Here is a 26,595-nt window from a genome sequence, read left to right as displayed (position 1 = left end):
CCCCCCCCCCCCCCCCCAGTACAGAAATTACAGCAGCAAGGACAAAACACATTTGAATGTCAGTTACTGAAAGACTTACATGAGGGAAGTTGGTCTTATGGCTGAAAAATTGTCAAACACGATTAATATCCCCTTATAAGTGGAAGTCCATGTAGTCACTCCTACTAGCCCAGTTTTTGTCCAAACAACTCCTGAGGGAAATATCTGGCTCTTTAGCTGCTAATTACTCCACTATGTTCACCAGCTAGTCGTTAGCTGGGTCTGATTGCTGTTTGGTGCTGAGCAGGTAGAGTACTGTCGGGTCTATCGGACTTTTTTGAAACCAGCTTCCTGCTGCTGGAATCATAGTTTGGTGCTTAGTGCCACTGACCAAGCTGCGTTACTTGACCCATTGGTGTGAGAATGTGCTGTTTATGCATGTTTTAAGGTGGGTATGTACAGTATGTATGACTCTACAACTGTTCATCCAATCTACTTGGCACGTAAGCATTGATTTCAGAATTAAAATGTTGGTTGTGGTAAATAATATGTTTTGGGAAGTGACTTCTTAGACCCCACTCTATACAAACACTGCCATCACTCAGCATCAATCGGCCTCACAGCATGAGATAACACAGCCTAATGTTACACACAGACGCATTATTGTCAGGCACAGTGAGCCGTAAATACCACGGTTATTATGATTCTCCTTAGATGCAGCTTTCATCGGCAGTCTTGTTTTGATTGTCACTATGGGAACGGACAGCCTCAGACCCATGGTGACACGTGCAAAGGGATTTGATCGATGAAGCAAGGCAACAATACTCTTCTTCTCAGTGAGCTAATATAACAATCTGCCGCGCTTCACAGATGGAGATGTCAAACACAAACAATTTGAAAGCGTGAACTGGAAACATACCTGAATACATCTCACAATATACCTGGACATGTAACACCTCTCTGAGAGAGAGGAACAAAGCTCAATTGAAAAGCTGAGACAAGATAGAAAACAACCATTGCCTCAGGGGAGTTCCATCTATAATCCCACACCCAGAGACCGACTGTGCACACAAACAGTCTGCCTTGACCCTGAACAACAAATGTGGGCAGCATACTAAAGAAGGCTGTTGGGGGGGGGGGGGGGGAAAGAAGAACCATCTGTTTCAGGGTCCAGAGTTCACTCAGTTGTCGCAGGTGAGCATGCACAGGGACCACAGAGTGCCAGCCACTGTAAATAGTGTTCGGAGAGCACAGCGGGGCCAGGCGACTGAAGCCTCAGGCAGTGAGCCTCTACATAAATATTGACTCTGCATACATCCCAGCTCTCCACACCTTTTAGACGTCGAAGCACGAGGGTTGAGCGCATCGGTTTTCAAAGACTGGAACCTGAACTGAATGCTTGCTAATAGAGTTGAAGGACAGTTACATGCTCAATAAACTGCAGGCGTTAATTTTGAATGGGAGCTCTTTATCTATACCAAGGTAAAGACGAGGCATTCAGAAGAACGTGCGTGGAGGTTGAAAAGAGATTGTTTTTCAGTAAGACAGTATGACTTTAAAAACATGTTTCTTCTCATCACGGAGTTAATAAACTGCAGCACTGAAGGGATCTGGAGGCAGATTACTATTGAGTATTCTGCTGCCAGCCTGGCCTTCTGGCTGCCTCACCTGTAAGCAGCTGCCGCAGACAGTAGCTGCTGTAAATACTAATGTCTCCAGAATAAATGTCCAGTTAGTGCAGATCTTGCTGCAAATTGGAACATTTTCATGATTGCCTGGAAATATTGAATATTAAAAGTGACGTTTTGGAAAAATATAACAAGGTTCTTGCATTCAATATCACTTTGATAAGTTTATTTGTGATTTCATTGGGCAATATTGCCTTTCTTTTCAAATTGGATGGTAAAGAGGAGACAGAAGTGAGGGACTGCATTGGGCCACCAGGACACCCAACCGTCAAATACCGACACATTGTCACGCCACTCTGAGGTGTGCTATGCTAGTAGCGGCTAATGTAGCCTCGAGCCGCTAGCTCAAAGCAAAGATGAGGAGTGGAACGCACACATTTATTTTGTAGTTGTATTGTAGTCTTCAGACCCAACCAGTGACAACACTTGAGGCAGTTTATCCGACAAAAGCTACAAAAGACTACATAGGGGAACCTTTGTCACATATGCAGTAGTAGCCTACTACCCAAGACCTGTAAACACATGCGAGTTCCCCTTTAACAACCCGTAAAATACACGATACAATATATGTTAAATGCCTTTTGAAAAACATATTAAATGAAATTCAATGATTGTGGGATTGTTAGGTGAGTTTTGTCAAACAAAGTGAATACTAGGTGTATCCTGCAAGATACAACTTTTCATAAATAATTGATTCCGTCACCTTAAATGGTCGACTGGAAGCTTTTGCATGTTTACTGGACAACAATTCCATATCTTCTTCACATTAAATTCTTTTTTGTATTCAGTGAATACTTTTCAGGAGACTGGGAGGAGTTATCTGCTTCTCTGCAATCATCATTGGACCAAGGTGGCAGAGGTGATTGGACTCCGGGGCTGAGGGAAGCCTGGAGAGACTCATCTTCAGGACTCGGTGAGAGTGTTTGGAAAGGTTGAAGCTGCACACAGATGCAACTATTGATTATCTTCATTTTAAAATGCCAGAAAATGGCCATCATAATTTCCCAAAGCAAAATCTTTAAATGTCTCGTCTTTGTCCAAAAACCCAAAGTTATTTACTTCACAATCGTAAAAGACTAAGTAAACATACAAATGTTCCCATTAGAGAAGCTGGAACCTTTAAAAAAAACAACTAGTAATTCATATTGTTGTCGATCAATTTTTCCTTCAAATCGATTAATTATCCCTCAAAATAATGAAGTCCAGCACAACACCAGCTTTAACGAGGACTTAAATAATAAACATGTTAATGTCACCAACAACTCAATATTATACTTTGTAAGGCAGCGCTGTTGTATTGGATTGCATTGGACAGCACAGGTGCACCTAATAAAGGATGAAGTGATGGAAGCACACAGATTTGAACTTAAAAGTAATGCTTTGGTACATCTAACGGGAAATAGGCTGTTATCTTTTTTGCTGGTTTTACAGTACTACTACTACTACTTTCAAAATAAAAATATACAAACCTTTTCACGTCACAACAGAGCACTGACATGTGAAGTGTAAATACTTTCTTTTTTCACAAGAGATTTTGACTCCGCACTACCGCCGCACTTTGAAGGATGAACAGAAGGTTACATCCAACGAGATTCCAGGCAGTGACAACAAAACACTCGAAATGAAAAAGAAAAATCTTGGTATTCAGCCTCAAGTCTTCACTTGTGCTGCTTCCACTATTTAAGAGCCAATCGAATATGATAAGAAAACTCAATAACCGTATCAAGTTAATCAGCAGGTGCAATAATGCAGCACACAGGATCACCATAGATAAGCATCTTTATTGGGGTACATACAATGTTTTACAGGTTAGACTTAAATAAGTTGCAGTTTTGTACATTATCACAGACGTAAAGTGCGACTTCAATCACCACACATCACTTCGCTGAGAGGGCACGACACGGAGCACGACAGTCAAATCAAGTAACATCGAGGATCATTCGGGGTGCGGATGGAAGGAGGAAACCACACCGTTGGATTCTTCAAGTCATTACACAAAATGAACAGCTGATTATTCAAACGGCAAAGAACAACGTACGTACGGGAAACACTCATCCACACAGCAATGCACAAACACACACGTGCACAGGAACAGTTCAGCTGCGGGTGGCCACGGCCGGAGCTTGCTGCTGATCGGAGGACTGGAGTTGCCTCCCCAGGTACTCCCTGTGGAAGAAAGGGCAACGAGTTACACCTCAGCACTCCAAACCCACTAAAGGCTCATTTAGATGGATGTGAATACCGATCCACCTGGTGGCATTCAATACACATTTAAACAGGGAAACGCACTTTATTGCAAAGAGTAAGATGAGAAGACTGATAAGAGCTACAGCCAGCAACTAGCAATTAGCTTAGCATAAAGACTGGAAGCAGGGGGAAACGGCTAGCATGGCTCTGTTCAAAGAAAACAATACCCGCATACAGTTTAACATGTTACAGCTGGTTTAATTGGTACAAAAACAACTTGTGGTTATTCTGGGGGTTTTGTGCAAAACGAAGGACTATTTTCATTATCCATTAATAACTCTTGACTAATCGGTCTATATAATGAGGTCATGCCTGTCCCAATTAACCTGAGCCCAATGTGACTTCTCCGAATTGTTGTGTTTTGTCTGACCGCCAACAGCCAACAGCCCAGAACCCAAAGATATTCAGCGTACTGTTATATATTACAGTGAAAAGCAGAAAATCCTCTCACTTGAGAAGCAGGGAACACAATATTTGGGTAATCAAAGTAGTTGCTGGTTAGTTTTCTGCCAATTGACCAACGGATTAATTGATTCAAACTTTGTGTCAGAATAAGGGATTAGTCGACTAGACTTATTATTTTATGAATCAATGAAGTGGGCACAGGGGACATATTGATTTCAGCGGCATTTAAAATACTATTTGGTTATTGAAAAATGTGAATAACGATTTCAAATGGCTCTCATAATATACACAATCTTTTTTGGGGGAATGTTTAACCTTATACGTAGATTAAAATGTGCTCAGTTTTGACCGATTCTAATTGTTTTCTTACTTTTAGTCGACTAGTCTAAGTTTAAACTGTTTAAATGTGATTTCCTGGGAATCTCGCGGTGTGGACGATACTTTAGTTGAGATTAAATGAAGGACAAATAACACCAGTGAGTGATCAGTGAGCTTTAGAGTTCAGCTTCATATTGAACAGACAGTTCTTCAATATCCTTTAATGTCATCGTAAGAGACCGTTTTAACTGACTCTCTCATTTTGAGAATGCGAGCTTCTGACCCAGACGTGGTGTAAATGTTCTACTCACAGTGTTTCGACAGGTCACACTTCTCCTTCAGGCTTCTTCTTGGCGGTAACATTTATGTGATAGAGGATACGATATAATGGCCCTCACCTTGCTGCTAACAGAAATACCAACTGTCTCTCACAAATGTACAGATGGAAAAGGCTGGCAAATACATTCTGATGATGGAAGTTATGTTCCTTAAATTATGCTGCTTAAAACCTATACTGTTGTGATAAACACCGGACTACATTTTCATCTGCAGAGCAACAAACTGGTTGGATTTCTTTTTTTTTTTTAGACCTCTCCTACTTCTATTTTAAAAACAGCCTCTCTGATTCATAGAGATTTTACTTTTCCGCATGTTTCCATTTGTCAGAATTCCACTCAAAGCTTTTAATGCCTCCTGTTTCATCTAATTGTTGAGCAGCAGGTAAACGGTGTTTTCAAAGGCAAAAGGTCTTCATCTTCACGCGAGGGTTTCACTGATTAGAATGCAGTTAATTAAAGACACAACAGGTTTAAATCACAACAGGTTCTAAGCCTCTAACATTCATACAACCATCATCTATTTCCTGTAAGAACTGACTCAGGATTTCAGCTTTTTAAAGAGGACAAATCGAACATACAGATCTACACACTGTCATGAAGTTATCAGGGACGACCTTTGGCTGGTCTGCGCGTAGCAGCGAGATGTTGATTCAGAACACCAACAGGGAGTTAATAAAGGCAGATGGCAATAATTGGACGGGTGAGCCAGAGTTATGGAGGCTGAGCTCATACTACAGCTGCTGTATGAATTAATACCTACACAGCAAAGCCAGGCGTGGAAATACACGGCATACATGGCAAGATATTAGTTAGTCTTAAATCAAAGGCTGTAAAAGGAAATACCGAAACTTTGTTAACCTTAATAACAGCCAAGGTCTCTCCTCTATCAACACCAACTTGCCATTAAGACGGATATGAGTCATTCTTCTCAAGTGCAAAACTTATTCACCATCAGCTGGCTCTTTGTGCTGAACACTGTTGAAATAAAGTGGCTTCACTGTAAGACATAATTACTTGAAAAGTTTCATGTCCAGCGCAGACAATACTGAGATTTGACTATTTCATCAAATGTTTCATAATTTCTTGCTGTGTTTTTGTGAAGCGCCCTTATGAAGGAGTCTTATTTATGATGTGAAAAAAAGAAAAGAACAGTAGATTTACCAGATTATTGTCATCAAAATGACCTGAATACTGTTTTTCCCCCATTTTCCGATTAGAAAAATGAACAAGTAGAGCACATTTTGCTCACAACTACAATGTTAAAATGAAAAAAACAAAGCTACCTGTAGAATGCAGCACATGTGATTGCTGGAGATCAACAGCACATTCTGCTGAGTGATACTTTCAGTAAAATAAGGACTGAAGGGAGGAATGACCTTTGAAAAGTCTCAACAAGGTCTCTTACAAGTTCTTCTCTCCCTCTCTGGCTTCTTAATGGGGTACGAGTGAGCTTGGACCGACATCTGGGCGTCATTAGCCGGTCTAATAATATGCATGATGAAGAGGTCCATGAAAACGATGGACTTGTGTAGAAAGGGCTGTGCTTCCGTCTGGACAGCGAGGACTGAGGGAAGCAACGATCGTATTCTACCACAACTTCAAGTTCCACAAACACACAACCTTTAAAAGCAGATAAATAAAGAGTCGATTCTCCATTCACACATTCATCTGAGCTGTTGTCATGACAGCAGGGCCTTCAGTCAGGAGGGACGAGGAGATCTTCTCGTGGAACCAACAGCGAGGCTGAAGCTGCTTTAAAAACATCGTCCATTTGTGGGAGAATGACACCTCACCTTTTCCCAGAAAGATATATATATTTTCAGCTTCCGTAATTTCTTCATTCTGCGGCAGCATTCACACACTACCCCCCCCCCCCACAAACTAGGTCCAGTGGATGTAAACAAACCAGCGGAGAAGCCGTCAACACGTAACAGAGAAAACCGACCACGACAAAGCTCGACTATTTAATTAATCGTCTCTCTCGAAGCCATTACTTTGTTCCAACACCGATCATTGTGCTGCTGCGTCAGCGCGGCTGAAGAGCTGCGTGTCAACGCATGAAGCTGAACTCATCAGAGGGAGAGGCGTGGGCGACTCCAGACGCACGAGGAGTAGAAGTTAAATAAAACAAGAATAGAAGAGTGTCTTCAGATGTGATTTGCTGTTCAATGAACCGCTGCTGCTTTGAGGGAGCAAGTGATGAGACGTCAAAATCAAATCAGCTATAAAGCGCCGGCTGAATCTTTCATCAGTTTTCCAATTCCTGCTTTTTATTTATACGAGATATTTCTATGCAGCACTCGGGTTCTTCTTCCATCCATTTTAATAACAATCTTTCTATTACTTTACTCCTGTATTGCAAATAAATCAAAACAGGAGATTTGATTTCTGGGATTCAAACAAACGGCCAAATACTGTAGATATTTTCTAAAAACAAGAATCTGAGCAAACTTCTCAAAAATTCCAAATCATGCAATTAACCCTGCGTTCACCTTTTCTCTTCCTGCAACGCTTATCTGTTTTTTTCAGCCTATTATAGATAAAAGAAAGATCTGTCTCACATTGGAAGTGGCGGTATTCAGGCTGAGGTCGGGACAATGCATCTTTAGATCGGAGGTCTGATGGCGGGAATCTGCTTCACAGTCACTGAAAACCTTTTGTGCTCCAGCGGTTAAATAAACTTCTGCCCACACGCCAGTGAACAGACGGTTTACACAGAACATTAAGGTCACTTAGATCGGAAAACAGCACTACACTGTGATAATAAACAACACGTCCATCCACAGTTGCTCAGAGAGTAGAGTGTGTTTTAGATAGTGGCAGCAAAACAAACACATTTTCACTTTTTGGCTTGATGATCTTTAGTGTTTCCAAGCAATCCGGTAGACAGAAAACACACACAGAGATAATGGGCAGGTCGAGTCTTTGGGCTCCGAGAAAATGTGAGGAGCGGTGCCTCAACAGACGGATGCTGAAGAATAAATATATGGTTTTAGGAATCACGATTCCTTAAATGTTGTTGTTAAAGAATTGAAGCTGAGCATGCCGGCTGCTGGTTGTTGCTTCACATTCCCTGTACAGACATGAACACTGTATCGATCTTCTCACCTAACTCCAATGAGCGTATTTTCACTTTCTAAGACAAACAGCTCCCACCAAGCATGAGCCCAGTGACGGAACCGTTGCCAGTACAGAGGCAATCTTTAAACCGCAGCCTTAGTGACGAAGCTCTGCTCACACTTAACCATCAAGATGGACCAGCAAGCCACCGATTGATAACATCAAATCAAAACTGACTCACTGCTCCGCCTTGATATGCGACAAACACAACAGCACAAAATAAATAGACAGATGTCTTCTATATTTACATTTATATACAGACTTTAACAGCTGAATACTGATGTAATAAACACGTATTTAAGTATCTCAGGTCACTTTTAAAGGCCTTGACATGATCCACCCACCACACAGAGGATTTCATTCATTTTACTTGAGTAGCTTTTTTTGTTAGGACTGTGTGGACGAGTACAGACAGAGCTTGAGTGACATCTCTTTGAATCTCCTGCTGGCTTTGTTGGAACAAATTATAGTTTCATCAATCTTATCAGTACACAGTCCATTAACCTTGCATACTTCCCAGCATGTCTACGCCCAACTTCAACCGAGGCGGACGTCTAATCAGCCGAAATTAAATGAAAATACCTGTGAGGGTGTGCAGGGCCTTTAATCGTTTGTATGCACATGCAGGGGTTGTTATTGAATTTCAGAAAGCCTGGTTCAACTCGCTATAGCAACATCTGAATGCATGGCATCAATGACGCTACGACTGTGTCCATACCAGTTGTGGACCATGAGCTTCTGCACAGCCAGCAGCGCGTTGTAACGGACAAGCTGGTCCTCGTGGTGCATGTGATTCATCACCAGCTGTTTTCCACCCAGCTGCTCAATCACCCTGAAAGAGGAGGAATGAGAGGAGGAATGAGAGGAAGCCTTTATCCACACACATAACGGGGGCTATTTTCATGTTCCAGGTCATTGGGTGGTCCAGCAGCAGGTAATTGAATCCAGCCTGACTGAAATGTTCTGAAGGATCACTGGCCTTATGAAAGGATATAGTGCTCTGACGAGGAAAGAAAGCCGACGTCATGACGGTCATAACACAGTAAATGGTGTGGCCAGAGAAAAGAAAAGTATGTTAAAGTACAGAAACACTGGTACTGTTACTTATCAACTAAGTAAAATGGGATACATTAACCCGTAGACCTGACTACAGGGTAATGACATTAATATGGGAGACAAGAAAAAACCATTGTTGATCCGTCAATCACAGTGTCTTCAGGATAACAAACGTTGAGGGAAACATAAACAATACATGGTGATAAAGGAAGTGTGAAGAACGTCAATCTGACACAAACAGACACCAATCTCTCTTATTTCCTCGGTGCTTTGGTGAGCTTCACGTGTACAGACCAATCACTGTGTTCAGATATAAAGTCACAACGGGGTGCGTTCTACACATAGTGGATTCAAGCTTTGCTACGAATTGCTTTTCACAGAAACATGCCTCACCGTTTGCCTCGTGGGTAATGCCGCACATACTCTCCAACATCGTGAGCTGCCACTGCGATGACTTGAGGATCGTCGGACACCTCCAAGAGCCTCGTCAAGATCCTGTTCAACAAAGGGAGACGAAATAGAGAGCCTTTGAATGGCGACGTCTCTCTGCATCAATAGGCCGATTCGATTTCTCATAAAGCAAATAGATTGGCTGAGATTATTTTTCACAGCTAAAGTGTTGGATGTAGAAATGCACTGACCTCTCTGAAAGCTAAGGTTAATGCATCTTTAATACTGAGAAACCCACGAACATAAGGAGTCTGAATAAGTGGGACCTCTCGGTTCAAAGTGAGACAAAGTGTGGGCGAGAGTCTTGGGCACAGAGGAGAATAGAGACAGAGACGATGCCTGAGCTGATTACAGATGCTGTGGTTACAATCGTCTTTTAATGTCATTAACTGTCAAGTCTGTACGCTCTGAGACCGGATTTTGCTCGCATTGGGATCCCATCAGCCATCAGTATGATGAGGAGGAAAACCGGGGCTGGAGCACAGCCGAGATCTTCAAGTTGGGCCAGTTGATTTTGCCGCTTTAAAATAAAAGCTTTTAAATAACAGGAAACTATTATTGTTATAAAATGTGGTTAGCACCGAATAAATACAAGTCTACTAATGATGCAGGTGGGAAGAGCAAGTGTCAAAAATAGGAGAGTTCACAGGAAATGAAATGTGTTCTGATCTGGTGCATCCCATCACAAAGGTCAGTCACGAGACGATGAGATGATGAGTAGGTCAGGATTTGTACTGAATGTCAGTAGCCCAAACAGAGTGTGTGACTGGAATAACAACGAACGGAGACACACATTGATGTTTAGTCACTTGTGATCTTTAGATTGTGGATGCTGTGCCCTTGTGCTACAATAAACGCTTCATCTTACTTGAGCAGCTCGTAGTTCTTCTCATTCAGGCGGACGGCGTTCTCACGCCAGAACTTCTCAGACTTGTGCACAGGACTCCATTCCAAGCGGCCGGACTTGAGTTCAGAGCTGTACTCGTCAAATGAGCTGTTGATAAAAAAAAATTCATAGAACATTAAAACGCTTTTTTCTCTCCCCCAACAAGTTAAGAGGACAGTCCAGGGGTCACTTTTTATTTTTGACCCTCGGCAAAAATAGCTGATTTCTTTCAACCCATCTGTGGTAAAGAGCCGTGATGTGAGCGGTACAGCAAAACACTCACACATGAAAGCAACACAGCCCTCAAAGTAAACAGAAATATGTCTAAAAGAATAGAATCGCTTCATAAAGATTTACCAGATTCAATGGACAGCACTACCAATGTCCTCTTCGTTGAAAGATCTGTTCAAAGCCTTTTCTTTTTGCAGAATATTACATACAATGTGTTTGCAATCTGCTCTCAGTAGCAGAACCACTCATGACTGAAAATGAATGGTTCGTTGTTCATGAGATGGAAGCGACTGGGTACCTGAGATCCTGCACGCTCTCTCCCAGGCTCTCCAGCAGGAACTTGATGTCCTCGGTGATGTCCTCGTCGTCGTACTTCTGCTGTTCGAGGTTCTCGAGTTGCTTCAGCACTTTGCACTGAATCATGGCCAGAGCGTACTCCTGACGAGTCTCCTTCTCTCCCGACTTCTCCAGCAGATTCTGTCAAAAAGAACAACAGTGTGAGGAACAGATGTTGCACATTCATTACTCCACTCATAACTGAGCCTTTGAGAGATGAGAACATCTGAAATAATACACCTATTCATAGCCAGTGCTTGAAGTAGAAGAAAAGAAACAAGTGCCAGCGCTGACCAATCACTCAATGAGCGAGAGAGTACATACAAAGGGCTGCAACAATCAGCTGATTTATCAACTAGTTCAGCAACAGAAATAATCAACATTAATCAATCATTTATATTATGATATCTAAAGTATATTTTTGAGTTAAAAGAACCACTGAAACTGGAAAATATTTGAGGTATTCGGAATGATAAAATCTGTGGACATGCATCTCTTTAACATATTGTGTGTGACAGCCATGAAGCAGCCAAATACACCAAAACTACATTCATGGGCATCAACAACAGAACACATTTGGGACAAGAAAAAAATGTACCTTTACAATCAGACCACATAAAAAAATGGAATTAAGATAGACTCCTTCCCCAAAACTAACCCCCCTTTCGCCTACACTTCACTACTAATAACGTAATTCAAGTTATGAATTTCATAAAGCAGGACTCAATTCCAGGCGTCGTGAGTGAGCTGTGAAAGGGATGGATGCAGAGGTGCACTGCAAGAAGAAGACAATGTGAAAGTATTATAAAAGCCAAATCTGTGACAAAATATCTGGACAAAGAAACTCGGTCTGCTGTAACGGAGAAAATGTTCCGCTAGTGACATTTTGGAGGGACTCCAAAGAAAAGTGGCTGATTACTACCTTAAGCCGCTATCGGGAGCACATCCACAGCCAACTACAAAGATTATTTTTGCAAAAACATCCCTCTCAAATGAAGCAAATAGGCAAAGTACAGCAAATGATTAGAGCCTTTGAAGGCATTGAGCTAAGGTAATTGTTGTTCTGCAGCACAATTGAATATGTTTTTCAAAAAACTTTTTATTTCCAGAGTAGAGTTAAGGCGAACACATCACAAACACAGCAGTGCTGCCTTTGAGGATGTGTTCAACAACTCCCAGATGGTCCGGTTAATTTAAGTAACATTGCTCGTCCCATGTGGTGAGCAGAATCATTTACATAATGAGGGCATTTGGGAAAAACAAGCAACATGGAATATTTTTGTAAAATAATTTAGGAAAAAAAAGACATTTCCTATTACGTCTGACAATCCCAGCTTCCTCAAAATCAGCATGATGACACATTATTCTGAGCTCCAACCAAAACAATGTGTTTCTTTGTGAGGAGCAATGTTTTTCTCTCTCCTCACTCTACGATGAAACCCCCTCGAGAAAACCCACCGAACGTCGAGACGTCTTAGAGTCTCCCTTCACTGCCCGCCATAGTTTTTAATTAGCTGTAATAAAGCAGTCAAACCAAACTGCAAACTTCTCTCCCCAATTAAAAGCTGAGCCCCTTTTCTTTTATGGGCGCATTCACAAACGCTAGATGTGACAGCTCTGCTGGCGTGAGCGGTGTGATGAATGAGCTTTGGGGAAAAAAAATTCAAAGCAGGAACACATGGAGTCTTTTGAGGCAAACATAATACTGTACAGATATTCCCTGAAATTTGGTCTCAAAACAACTTCTTTCAGTAAACAAAAGACACGACAAAGGTAGTCCGTCAGGAACACAGATGTCTGTTTACCGTGGTTACAATGACACTGGAATACTGACTGAAACGGGCTGACGGAGCAACCTTAATACCTTCTTTAAAGTTGGGTTTGAAAATCAGCTACAACTTTCCTCCACTAGTGTAGAAGCTCATGTTTCAATCATGTAATCAAAGGCGTTTACCACACCATTGTGCTGGGAGCAAGGTCGCTGAGGCTGTCTGCAGTTGCATAGAGCTAGAACATCACCGAGGCTTTTCATTTTAAAATATACATTTCTTCAACGCTGCGATTCGTTGACTCGACTAGACTATTTAGTTTGACGTTCAATAGACCGTTTTAGTGCTGAAGTAATTAGAACGTCACAGTGTTAGCTGGAGGTAAACAAGAATCCCCTCACAGTAGGAGGCCACATCACCTACGTCATCTTGCTGTGTTGTTGGGTGCCACAATCAAAGGAGTAAGCTCGAACTACATTTTACTGCATCCCAACGAGCATTGCCAGTCAAAAACCAAAAAAATCAATCTCAGCCAACTATGGTTAAAGACGATCAGAGGAAAGGATTTGACTGAGACCATCATCAGAAATGCGTGTTTTTGCAGGGGCTCTAGACAGCAGCCAAAGTGGCATACGGGATCAGTTTGGAACATTTCTGGTGCTCACATTCATGCGAGTGCATGATGATCATTATCATTGGAGCCCCCCAACGGAGCTGAGACATCAGCCTCTGTCTATTCCATCCCCGCCTCCAAAGTCTCCTTGACAAGCTGAGTGTCGAGTTGCCGAGTTGCAAGCGCACAGGGACGGTTCCAGCTCGTGACAACCACCGTGCTCGCAGGACTGCTTTTTGTGCACATGGAGCACAAACGCTCCCTCCTGATGATGCTTTACCGCTCGCTCTGTGCACTCGTATCACGTTCGGGCGCCTGGTTTGTTTGTGCGCGGGATGACACCGACTAAACATCGTGAGCACGTACGTATCGGTGCACAGAGCGTGATGCGCGCGTATGGCGCAAAACTTAACCAAACGATCGGTTTTCCGTGTTCCAAAAAAGGAAGCGGTCTACGGCTGAATATTTTAAAATGCAAAATGAGGAGAGAGAAGAGGAGGCTGGTGGGAAGTGAGAGACAACAAGACGTTCTGACTCACCGGTGATTAAAGTGCAGCACGGAGAGGCAGACTGAGCCAGCGAACATCGATTAATACTGCGATTAATGGGTGGAAGAAGCAGTAAGATCTTTTACTTAAGTAAAAGTACTAACACCACATATTTAAAAATGAAGTCAAATGGAGGCTCGTTAGAATATGCTGCCCATCATCTGAGTATTTCCACCTTGAGAGCTGCATTTGCAAAGGTGAACCATATTTTTCTTGAAAGCCAATCAGTATTGGGAACCAAGCAATCATTTCTAAATTCTATATATATTGAGCCCTCTGAAGACCTGGACGTTATCACATTGATTTTCAATTTAATTCCCAGATGTTCCAGACATGCGTTGGTGCCCTGTCAGACTCACTAAGTTCCTCTAGTATAATAAGCACCACGGCATGTGAATAAATGGAGCCTCTGCCGTCAATTTAATTTCATCAGGGTAGACTATGGGGAATTCATAACCGGTCACAAACACAAACCAAGTCCAGAAAGCAGCCCTTAATAGTACATTAACTATTCAGTGGCTGTGTTGAGCAATCGCAGCAGGTAGATGAAAGGGCAGCATAATCATAAATAGTTTTTATGTACTGTATCTTTTATGGGCTTTGTTGTTTTATAGGTTGCCTCATCTGTTGTATAAGAGTTGTCACTTCAGTTTGCTCTTGTTGAGACAGAGAACTCAGCCTAATTTAAATGCAAATGTTGTTGAAAAATGCACACGGACTGTCCTATATCAATATAAAAGTGATTGAATGACACTATGACCGAAAAATATTTCATAGCTCCAGCTTTTGACAAAAATGAAAGGACTGTGAGACCAGCAGTTTCCAAACTTTCATGTCGCCCCTTCATGTGACCTCATTTGCAGTGACAGATATGTCCATCAGTTGCTCTGACAGGCGCGTTTTCTGACAAAGGTGTACCTGGAAAACACGTGTGCTGAAAAGCGTGTTGTGTTACTATTAACCTAGCTTCTGCTTAATTGCAGATTTTACAGGGTTCACATGGTGATTCCAATGATGTTTAATGCTTATTTCATCAGTTTGATACTTGCAATAGTAATGTAGCTAATTTAAATAAATCTTGCGAAAGATAAGAGACAGAAATTCAGGCAGTGTGGTAATTTTCAGTGAAAAGTGGCATTTCAGAGATACGCAGTATCTGAGTGAAAAATTCTCCTTGTACCCTGAAGGCAGCCAGAATGATGCGAGTGACCTTCTCCTTGACAGACTCCTGGAGGATGTCGGACAGGGCCGGCACTACGTTGTAGTGTCTCAACTGCTCACAGAGCTGAGGACTGAAGGCCAGGAGCCAAACACAGAAGACCATCTGGTACTGGAGCTGGAAGCCACACTTGTTGCTCAGCACTGCTGTGATGCTGAAACAGAAAACACAAGATAAATTCATTAAAAACTGAAAAAAAAAAAAAAAACCTAAGTGCTGGTAAAATGAACCCTCACTGCATCTACCGTGTGTTTACCAATAGGTAGGCTCTCACAGCTGTGCGCCTGCATGGTGCTCATCCATTATCTCTGATGATTGCTGAGAATAACGGAAGAGTAGCTCAAAATACAGAGTACTAATGACGACAGCTACACGAGTCATGCATTTGAGAAGTAGCTGCTAAGTGCGGAGATGCGGCGCTCGTAAATGTACAAAATCAAAACAAAATTTAACAGTACAGCTGGTTTTACAATGCTGTATCAAGAAGAAGTGGCCAAGTGAAAGATTTATTAACAATATGTACGATGAAAAATTGGGAATTTTGAGCCTTTTGCGCTGTTCTTTTTCAGTCACTACAACCTACTCCCCTTGTAGCTGCACAATGTGCTGCAGCGAGTATGTGGTATGACCCTATCGATTGGCATCTCAGACTTTCTTTGAGCCATGCTTGGGTTCAGCTTGGGTGGAATAAAAATATTTCTAGTTGTACGTAGATTTTTCCATCTACATCTCAACAATGTGACACGCACATATTTGACTGAAAGTGTGGCCTTTCAAGATTTAATACAAATTGATTTGTGTTGGTAGGCTTAAGAGTCACAGAGGGTCAATAATGTGTGACACATCAGAGCCAAAGAGAGAGCTCAGGCCATCTCACTGGGCTCCCGGCACCCTTTACAAAGACAGTTTAATTGGCTTCCACCAGGACGGACATTCACCTCTCTGGAAATGGCACCAACAGGTACATGAGTTCTTTTATTCCAGCAGTAATTGGCTATTAGAAGAAATTGTAATCTGGCCTGTTACTAGCTATTGATCTCAGAGGGTGGTACTCTAGTTTCTGGCTTCTTCTTCTTCCTGCTTCCTTCCTATTTTTGTGTTTATTATGGTTTTTGCTTATTGCTGTATTTCATTCTAAATTGCCGGCTGTCTGTAAGCAAACCTGCCATGACTCTCTCTCTCTCTGAATTCTCACTATCATCTCTCTACCGCCTTTATAAAAATTTAAAAAAACAAAAAACTTTTGGATACTGAAAATCTTAAGGGAATCCTGTTTTAGACACTTATCACTCACCAGTTGACTCCATCAGCCTCCACCCAGGCAAACCTGTACTCATTCACCCTCAGCATCAGCTGAAGGCACCCAGCCACACACTGGACATACTGAGAGCTCTGCAAAGGAAAAGAGGCAAACATTTACTCAAACAGAAGCGGGAGCCTTAGCCGTGTAATCAGGAAAACAAATGCATGTTAGAGGGTCAAGTACAATCAGTGCAGTAGTTGACAAGCAGATACAGCACGTGGAAGAAGGCCAGACCCAAAAACTTGCATTACCGCCACCGATCAAACCTGAGGCATTGCACATGCAGTCTATAGCATCAACACATGCTAGATCACAGACCCAACAGTACAATACACAGCAATAGCAGGGGAAAGTGCCCCATCACACCTGAGCAGAATCATGTAAATTGAGATTAGAGTGGAGGAGAGAGGAGAAACTAGATCGCATTAATCTGTTAATTAACAGAGGGCTGAAGAAAAGCAAGGAAGTCCGGCAACAAGAGCAGGCAGCAGTGAAGACAGAAGAGTGGAGGAGTGATGGTTACCTGGCTGAAAATGCAGAAGAAAAGATGATGTTCAATAATTAGATCGCGCTCACGTCAATAGATTTCTGAGCACACTTCTCAGAACGATGGTGCTATGCTTGACAAAGTGAGTGGTATAAAATGGTAGGGTGCTGCTGCTGCTGCTGTGCAAATTATATTCCAATTTCCCCTTGTTATCCTAATGTAGAGGAAATGCTGGTTATCATGCACTTTCAGCATGAAGGAGAAGTAGCTCACTGCATGCAGTTTCCACAGTTAGAACCAATCAGTGGCAGCAAACACCATGCTGTCGAAATGTGGATCCCCCTAAACCTGCTCTAACAGATGCAGGACTCCAACAATCTGCAGTTATTCATGAAAAACTGGAATGCAAAGAACAGGGTGGGAGAGATAAAGAAGGTAAAGAAAAGAAGCGAAAGTCCAGTGACAGCTGACAGACGCCAGCTTGCAAAAAACAACCCCAGTCACTTCCTGTTTGTTCTTTTTTGAAGCGCCAAGCTGACCAAGGACGCACTTCACTCATACTCACTTCAGTGGGGGAAATAGTTCCTGCTCCTGAGCCTGTTTCTGGACCTGTACCATGTAGGTTCTAATGAGAGATAAACAAAACAAACAGGTGCACAAGGGTTCACAATTCCGTCGCTTTCAGCTAAGGTACAGTGGCGCTGGACTACACAGCATGAGCTGTAAGCATCGCCACCAGTGAAACTCAGTGACAGTGGATGCTCACCGGCTGTTGAGGAAAGAAATGAATAATAATAAAACATAATTTCAAGAAGCAGGTATAGTTTAAGAACATATTTTGCAAAGGCACAGAATGTTCAAAACAAAAGAGGGGATGACAAAAACATGCTTTTGGAACAGCTGACTATCTGAACTGAAGAACACCTCTGGATGTTTTAGAAATATTTGGTGTGCAATGCAGAAGCACAAAAGGAAACTGTGAATCAATATTCAGGTGTTTCATCAGCCCACTCTTTGGTGCATACAGCTGCCGAATGAAACTGCTCAAACTCAACACGAATAAATGCATTAAACTCATTCAGACAAGGTTTTACAGAGATTATAATTAAGGGAACACTAATTTGGCTGTTTGGATAAAATAATAAACACTTGAGAACAAGGTGAATCAATTCAACTTCATTAAAAAGAAGCCAATGTCTCTTGAAGGAATTAATAACCCATGACATGACAAATGTAATTAGTTAATATATTTCAGAGAGTATACTGTGTACACACACAGACACATCATTTGATTCATGCTGCCAAGAAAACAAATCGCAGTGAATTAGACCTTTCAAACAGCACAACGATCATAATGAACTTCTAATTTTCAAAAGAGCATAAACTCCTCATCCAAAGAATTAAAATGCATCATTTATCTTGAAAATTAAGGACTTTGAAAAGGTCGGTTGTTACTCACATAAATCAGACAGAAAATACAATTTTAGAGTAACATTACAAAATGTGCATCAGGTCACATGGCAACATCGATGTCTCCGTTCCAAATGCAGCTTGACGTCTTGAAATCGATGACAAAAGCCACTGAAACCCCCTCAGTAGTCTAGATATGTAGAAAGACTTTTATACATCACAAGATGTTGAAGCAACACCACGCAGACCTACACACCTGTGAACTGAGTTGGCTTTTGATCCAGTTGAAGTAGTAGTTCAGATCACTTCCCTCCATCAGATCGCGGCTCCAGGCAGCCAGCTTAGCGATGATCCTCGCCGCCTAATAAAGGAAGGAGGACAAATTACATTATTATTGATGTGCATGAAAGTCTTTCAACAGTAGAAATGTACAGCCAGGCCAGAATAAACTGCACAAAGTATAGCATTTCTTACTTATGACTAAAATGGCAGCAATGGCAATCATATAAACTCAAGAATTTCATTTTTGCTGTGAAAATATAAATACAGTAAATTATATTTTTCAGCAACAATAAATAAATAATTTGTTTTAGTATTAAGGTAAGAGCTAAAACAACTTCTTCCCATTACTGGCTATGGGATCATGTCTTCTATGACGCATTAGAGTTGCCCGGTTCCAGACCTTTGAATTCCTCCACTCCACACAATTCCAGTTGACTGATTTTTCTGGCATGCGACATGAAAGAGCAGTTTCTCATTAAAAAAAGCTATCGTCCAATGAGTGCAGCAGGGGGACTTACGATTAGCCAATAGGCGCCAGGGGCGGGACTAACGCCATTGTCAAGCTATTGCGTATGTCTTTTCAATATCGGCCGACATCGTAGTTTGTTTTTTACTTTGCTCCGCTCGGCTCTCAAAACCAGTGGCTTTACATCAGTGTCAACTTTAAATGCTAGATGTTAGATGCAGGCGGATACTTGGGTCTCAAGGGGAGGCAATGTCAGACTGAAGATGGAAACAGAGTTGACAGTTCTGTCGGATCTGTCTTTTATTTAAAGTCCAGGTAGAGGGAGAAATCAAGAGAAGAGAATAGGCTGAAGGCTGAGCACATGGATATAACAAGCACTTCAATCTAAATTATATTGTCCTAAAACCCAGCCAAAAACCTGACTATAAAAGAAAATGTGATCTACAACCTCATCTAAGTGCAAAAATGACTGAAGCCACATCAACTATCTCATGAACAATGTTTGGTTTGTAAAGTGCTTCCTGTGCCCCGTGATGAGATCGTAACAAATTCTGTATCCAATTTCCTCCTTTCCAGGAGAAGATGTGTTAAAATATAGAGGCTCTAATTTAAAAACAAGAGTCAGCACGAGCGTTGGGTTGAGTTAAAGTGCTGTGTCGCAGACTTGGGGTCACATTATGCCCACCTGCTGGATGCCATCTGGCTGGCTTTTATAATTAAGCTGTGGGTGCCCTTTCATAGTACTCAGTTTATCATTGGATGGTCATCCTGTATCTGAAAAACGGTGGCAGGAAGAAATCATTACATTAATTGCCTGTTTTCGAGGAAAAGGGAGAAGGTTGCTTTGTGAAGAATTATTGATGCCTTCCTTCAATTAGAAGCAGAGGCAATAAATGTAATGGAATCCACCACCTTATCAAGGAAAATAAGATTTCCTAATATTCTATTCAGACTTCTCTGATGTTTGCTAGATGATGCATGTCAGAAACTAAAAATACCACAATGTGCTTATGTTTTAAGCACGGCCGGAGATGTTTCCCCACCTAATGTTGCAGGGGCAGCTTGGGTTGTGATAGGACTCTGAAAAACACTTGCTTGTAGTATTAAGAACTCTTCACTAACCATGTGGACAGTAAAAAGGTCCTGACGATTCAGCATTGGAAGGAAGTAGGACCAGGCAGTGTTCTTCGTCTTTTTGGCATAGTCAAAGAAGATGCTGACTCGCTGATGGTTCTCCTGAGACACAGATACATTAAGATTGTAGATGAGCTCTTACAGATTGTTCAGAATTAACCAGCAAAAATCAATCAGCAACTGATTGACTGCATGGAACACAATCCTTCTATTCATTTTTTTATCTCAATAAAAATGGCATTACGGAATTGATTCCAAAATATGTCATGATGTAAAATCAGTGTTGATAAAGTCTGATATCTTCACCATTAAAAGGTGCAATCACTCATAAGGATATCACAATATCAGAAATGTATGACATTGCCCTAAACGTCAGTGGGTGTGTCTGTGTACCTGCAGAGTGTCATCAATCAGAGTCAGTATGTACTGGACTGTTTGCTCCTTGGAGATGTGGGCCATCAGGCTCAAGAAGGTCTTTGCACACTGAGAAAAAACAAATACAAACAAAGTCAGAAAGACACAGCACCCATAGAACAATTGACAAATGGAACAAACTCTCTTTGCTTTTATTCTGCCCGACAGCTCTACCAACAGTCAAGAGAAGGACTTTGGTCAGCAAAATGCTTATGTTACAGCATAAGGGTGCTTTCAGATCAACAATAGCACTGTAGCAGGATAATGAAAGAATCTGCATTGGGGTGGGCATGTTAGAACTGGTTAAATAAAGTATTAATCAGGAAGTCTGGTGTAAAGGTGTTTAAAAATCCAAGACACTGCAGGCGGTTTAAAGTCTTTTGAGGTAGAACTGTACAACTCTGAAACGTTGACAGGAAGAGAGCAACAATGTTGTCTTGTCTCAATACTTACATAGTAAATAAGCACAATGCCAAAGGTAAACACTCCTTCCACTTGGTATGAACATTTAAACACATAAGCGCCAGCTCTGTGAGTCCAAAAGGACATAATGATGGAAGATGCCTGTGTTTTCTTTTTTGCTGCAATGCCATTATTTACCTTCTGTGTGCAACTGGTCTGCATAATTTGTATGGTTGTGAACTAAAGTTGAAAACAACTGAAAATAAATCTAAAGTAATACCTGTTGTCCTTCATTGGAAAGTATGACCTGTTTCTCCTCAGAGTTGGCCACCTCAAATTTCTTGATGAATTCACAGTCCTCTGCTGAGATCATCTGACTCCTGCAAGAGAATTAATTAAGCCACTGCTATTTTAGCACAATGCTACTACAATATGCAATTACGTATACTTACAGTTGTGTGAAAAAGTGTTTGCCCCCTTCCTGATTTCTTATTTTTTTGCATGTTTGTCACACTTAAATGTTTCAGATCATCAAACAAATTTAAATAGACAAAAATAACACAAGTAAACACAAAATGCAGTTTTTAAATGAAGGTTTTTATTATTAAGGGGGGAAAAAAATCCAAACCTACATGGCCCTGTGTGAAAAAGTGATTGCCGCCCCCCCCTGTTAAAACATAAATTAACTGTGGTTTATCACATCTTTGGAAAGCCGAGTTCAATTTCTCTAGCCACACCCAGGCCTGATTACTGCCACACCTGTTCTCAATCAAGAAATCACTTAAATAAGACCTGCCTGACAAAGTGAGGTAGACCAAAAGATCCTCAAAAGCTAGACATCATGCTGCGATCCAAAGAAATTCAGGAACAAATGAGAAACAAAGTAATTGAGATCTATCAGTCTGGAAAAGGTTACAAAGCCATTTCTAAAGCTTTGGGACTCCAGCGAACCACAGTGAGAGCCATTATCCACAAATGGCGAAAACATGGAACAGTGGTGAACCTTCCCAGGAGTGGCCGGCCGACCAAAATTACCCCAAGAGCGCAGCGACGACTCATCCAAGAGCTCACAAAAGACCCCAGAACAACATCCAAAGAACTGCAGGCCTCACTTGCCTCAATTAAGGTCAGTGATCATGACTCCACCATAAGAAAGAGACTGGGCAAAAATGGCCTGCATGGCAGAGTTCCAAGACGAAAACCACTGCTGAGCAAAAAGAACATAAAGGCTCGTCTCAGTTTTGCCAGAAAACATCTTGATGATCCCCAAGACTTTTGGGAAAATACTCTGTGGACTGACGAGACAAAAGTTGAACTTTTTGGAAGGTGTATGTCCCATTACATCTGGCGTAAAAGTAACACGGCATTTCAGAAAAGGAACATCATACCAACAGTAAAATATGGTGGTGGTAGTGTGGTGGTCTGGGGCTGTTTTGCTGCTTCAGGACCTGGAAGACTTGCTGTGGTAAATGGAACCATGAATTCTGCTGTCTACCAAAAAATCCTGAAGGAGAATGTCCGGCCATCTGTTCGTGACCTCAAGCTGAAGCGCACTTGGGTTCTGCAGTAGGACAATGATCCAAAACACACCAGCAAGTCCACCTCTGAATGGCTTAAGAAAAAAAAAATGAAGACTTTGGAGTGGCCTAGTCAAAGTCCCGACCTGAATCCGATTGAGATGCTGTGGCATGACCTTAAAAAGGCGGTTCATGCTCGAAAACCCTCCAATGTGGCTGAATTACAACAATTCTGCAAAGATGAGTGGGCCAAAATTCCTCTACAGCGCTGTAAAAGACTCATTGCCAGTTATCGCAAACGCTTGATTGCAGTTGTTGCTGCTAAGGGTGGCCCAACCAGTTATTAGGTTTAGGGGGCAATCACTTTTTCACACAGAGCCATGTAGGTTTGGATTTTTTTCCCCCTTAATAATAAAAACCTTCATTTAAAAACTGCATTTTGTGTTTACTTGTGTTATCTTTGTCTAATATTTAAATTTGTTTGATGATCTGAAACATTTAAGTGTGACAAACATGCAAAAAAATAAGAAATCAGGAAGGGGGCAAACACTTTTTCACACAACTGTATATACACTCTTGACTTTGAACAAGGCCGACAGTTGGTTGGCCTACAAAGACAGTTGATAATTAATCATGAGGCATTCAACACATTTCCTTTACTATTGGAGCAGCACTGACCCTCTCACTGGAGGACTGGGCTTTGCTTTGTCACTAGAATGCTACTTGTAATTGCAAGAGCAGCTTGCACAATAATGGCAATTAACCTGTAAATACCACATGTTCTAGTTAAGGCGAAATACACCATGGATGTTCCATGGAGGAAGGCAGATATAGTAAAACATGCGAGTACATCCAAACTAAATAAAACAAGGAATCAAGTCATTCCAGAAATGATAATGCGAGTCACAAGTCCAATCTGCAGGCTAAAAGAGGAAGTAGCACCCAAGACAGTGAATCACAACACAGGAACTACAGCAGAGCTGCTTTAGGATTGACTCAATAGCTCTGCAATTATTACACTGATGTATTCAGAAAGATTGATGTACTGAGAGCTTATCTAAGAACAGTTTGTTGACTTTAATATGTGACTTTATATGTTAAATATGCAAATTATTCAGAAAAATGTGCAGCTTATTTTCTAGCTTATGCCAAGTAGAGTACTGAAGCCTCTCAGTTTTATAAGAAGTAAATTTCCTGGAGCGGAAGAGGAATGTAAGGAAATGAGGTGGATGCAATATTAGAATATCTTTCAATATAAATTAGTCAAGTACAACACCAGCACTATGACCTCAATAGTAAACATGAAGTAGAATTAAAACCTTTTGAACAGAAAGATTGAAAATGTATAAAATCTGTTGAAGTTAAAGTCATGACAGGTGTAGCTGATCAAGTGAATGTTTACATGATGTACTGCTGCAATGTGTACTCACTGCAGGTAGGACTGCCAGTTGACCTGATTGGCCCGCACCTCAGCTGCCTTTGCAGCTATGATGTTGGTGGGAACTGCAGCATCCACAGCCCCGCGGATATCCATCCTGTAATATATCCACTACAGTGTATATATATATATATATATATGTATGGAGGAAAATCCAACTCCACCTGGATGGAAACACCACAGTAAACATCAGCACAGTGAGTCAACATCAGCAGCAATGTTACAGGTGTTGGCCTGGTTAGATAATGCACATTAACCACTTATAGTCAACAACACATCACCGGATGCCGATAATCAAAAAAAGATAGTATGACAGTAAACTAGTTGGGTTAGCTAGCTGGCTGTTACAGAGCTGGAACGAGGAATAAAGCTATTACATAGGAATAATTGAGCTAAAAAAATTTGCCATTTAAACAGTGACAATTTCGACATATATCAGAAATATTAACCTTTCATTTTACCTTCCAAGTTCAACTAGCATTAATTGACATCAGTTATCAAGCTAACAAACTGACATACAGCCCAGCAGCTAACGTCAGTTAACAGTTAGGTTAGCTAGGTCATAGATAACTAACGCTAGCTTAATCCTAATGTCACGACGTCTTTCCGACATTAAAAAACGGAGGTTGTATCTTGTGACATTAAACTATATTAAAAGGCCCGTAGCCAAATATAACGCATACCTTTAAAATTGCACAATTATGACGTTAACGAAGGCCCATAGGTAACGCAGTAAACTAAGCATTAGCTAGCAAAATAAACTGATGATGCTAACCTAAGCTAGCTGCGCGAACATAGCTTCGCATCCATTCTGTCACCGTGTGAACATATGACAACCGTTACACGGGTGACGTCAATAACATCTACAATCTCAGAATCCCAAAAATCTTATAGATAGGACATTTTTTTTAAAAAAAATTTGATAATTAATAACGGAGAAACATCTAGGTTGAGTTACTCACCCAGTTGCCTTGTGCGAACAGCTGACTGACTACAACACGGCGTCACAATCTATCATGTGACAGTCACGTGCTCTCTGACAGTCACATGCTCTCTGACAGTTCCGCGTATGAGTGGAGTTGGAGAAGACGCACAGGTTTTTACTTTTAAGATCAGAAATACGTTACAACAGCATGATGTTTCCAATGACAAACATCTATGCAATATATGCGTTACTGACAAACCATAGCAGGTACAAAAAAGTATCAAACAAAACCAGAAATTGCTGTAAATTTGATATATTTTTTGAAAAGCATCACACAGATATCAGTCATAAAGTGTCAAATAAATGTAGTGCAGTAAAAAGTACAATATATGCCTCTGACGTGCATGTATAGAAGTATAAAGTAGCAGAAAATGGATATACACAAGTAAAGTTCAAGTACCTCATACTTAAGTACAGTACATGAGTACTTTCCACAACTGCCTGTAAGAGAGATGCACTGCATGGGTGTTTTTATGAAGATTGTGGAAATATTATGGTCAGTTTGTGGTTTAAGATTCTAATAATAATAATTATTATTATGTTTACAGTAATTATATTCATTCATCGTAATATCTAATAAACTATTTTATTATAAGTGCTGCAACATCCATTGACTATGAGCAGGACTATCAATAAATTTCGGAAATCTGACGTTATTCCTTATTTGTTTTTCCTAGAAACAACATAGAAATGAAGCTGAAGTCCAGACTGAAAAGGTCTGGTCACACTACTATAGTCTGTGGCTCCAGTTAAAGTCCAAAACTAAGAATTTGAGTGTAGGATCTAAGTTAACACCATGAAGTTTCTTGACTTTACAGAACCACAAGAAAATAATGAATGTATTAGGTTGAAATTACCACGTGGAAGTTCTATGCTTGACTCCCTTGTTGTCTTTTTAACAATTCACCAGTCTTGCCCTAAAGAACAAGGAGGAAAAACCTCCAACATCCTGATGAGGCTAGAAAATGAGATATCCACGACATCTGACTCCAGCCAATCAATAACAATCGGCTGTGTTATCAGCAAGGGGGGAATTTAACTTTGTGCCTTTGTGAAGATGACAGAGAGCTGAAGTCAGTTGATTGCTCATAGTGAAGAGCTTTGATTGGTGTTGATCCTTGTGAGCCTGTAATGAGCGACATGACCAAATAGGTCGATAGACTCTCCTCAGTAAAACACATTAGCACCACAGAGTGTATATATTAATGGTGCTGCATGTACATTGCGGCCAAATGTTTCCTCCAAAAAGTCCAATTACCAAGGTGTTTTAATCCAGTCTATAGCATGGGAGGTTTCATCAAGGAGCATATACAATCACAAATGAATCCACGTCTGTCACTAGTCTTCCTCTCCGTCCATCTCACTCAGACACTAAGACCTCCTGGCTTAATCTGGCCTAAGCTGGTGAGACTCAGAAAAGCGCGAAGGAATCAGGATTGCATCCAGTGGGGACATTGTCCTAATCCCCTTCTGCCCTCTCCTTTGTAAACAGTCTTCTCTTCGTCAGGGTCACTGATACTTTTCTCCCATCTCTCTCTCTCTCTCTCTCTCTCT

The 26,595-nt window shown here is 41.2% G+C and overlaps 1 protein-coding gene across 2 annotated transcripts; it reads right to left on the bottom strand.

Annotated features, from left to right (window-relative positions):
* Nucleotides 1–3,428: 3,428 nt before the first annotated feature.
* Nucleotides 3,429–25,063, bottom strand: atp6v1h (ATPase H+ transporting V1 subunit H). Of its 2 annotated transcripts, XM_031865308.1 has the most exons (14): nt 25,019–25,063; nt 24,049–24,220; nt 21,382–21,481; nt 20,679–20,768; nt 20,274–20,387; nt 18,660–18,764; nt 17,559–17,618; nt 16,498–16,595; nt 15,165–15,357; nt 11,017–11,195; nt 10,470–10,595; nt 9,545–9,646; nt 8,814–8,927; nt 3,429–3,833 (listed from the first exon to the last, which is right to left on the bottom strand). In XM_031865308.1, exons 2-14 carry the CDS (start codon nt 24,150–24,152, stop codon nt 3,764–3,766), a joined length of 1,455 nt encoding a protein of 484 aa, XP_031721168.1. In that variant the 5' UTR covers nt 24,153–24,220; nt 25,019–25,063; the 3' UTR covers nt 3,429–3,763. The 2 variants fall into 2 exon arrangements, with proteins under 2 accessions (XP_031721168.1, XP_031721169.1); XM_031865309.1 differs by lacking the exon at nt 17,559–17,618 and having other exon boundaries at nt 3,749–3,833.
* Nucleotides 25,064–26,595: the final 1,532 nt, after the last annotated feature.

The sequence above is a fragment of the Anarrhichthys ocellatus genome, unplaced genomic scaffold (genome assembly GCF_004355925.1).
Source record: "Anarrhichthys ocellatus isolate YVR2014 unplaced genomic scaffold, GSC_Weel_1.0 scaffold32, whole genome shotgun sequence".
Taxonomy (NCBI): Eukaryota; Metazoa; Chordata; class Actinopteri; order Perciformes; family Anarhichadidae; genus Anarrhichthys; species Anarrhichthys ocellatus.
The sequence above is the reverse complement of the archived record's forward strand: the minus strand, read 5'-3'. Positions and strand labels throughout refer to the sequence as shown.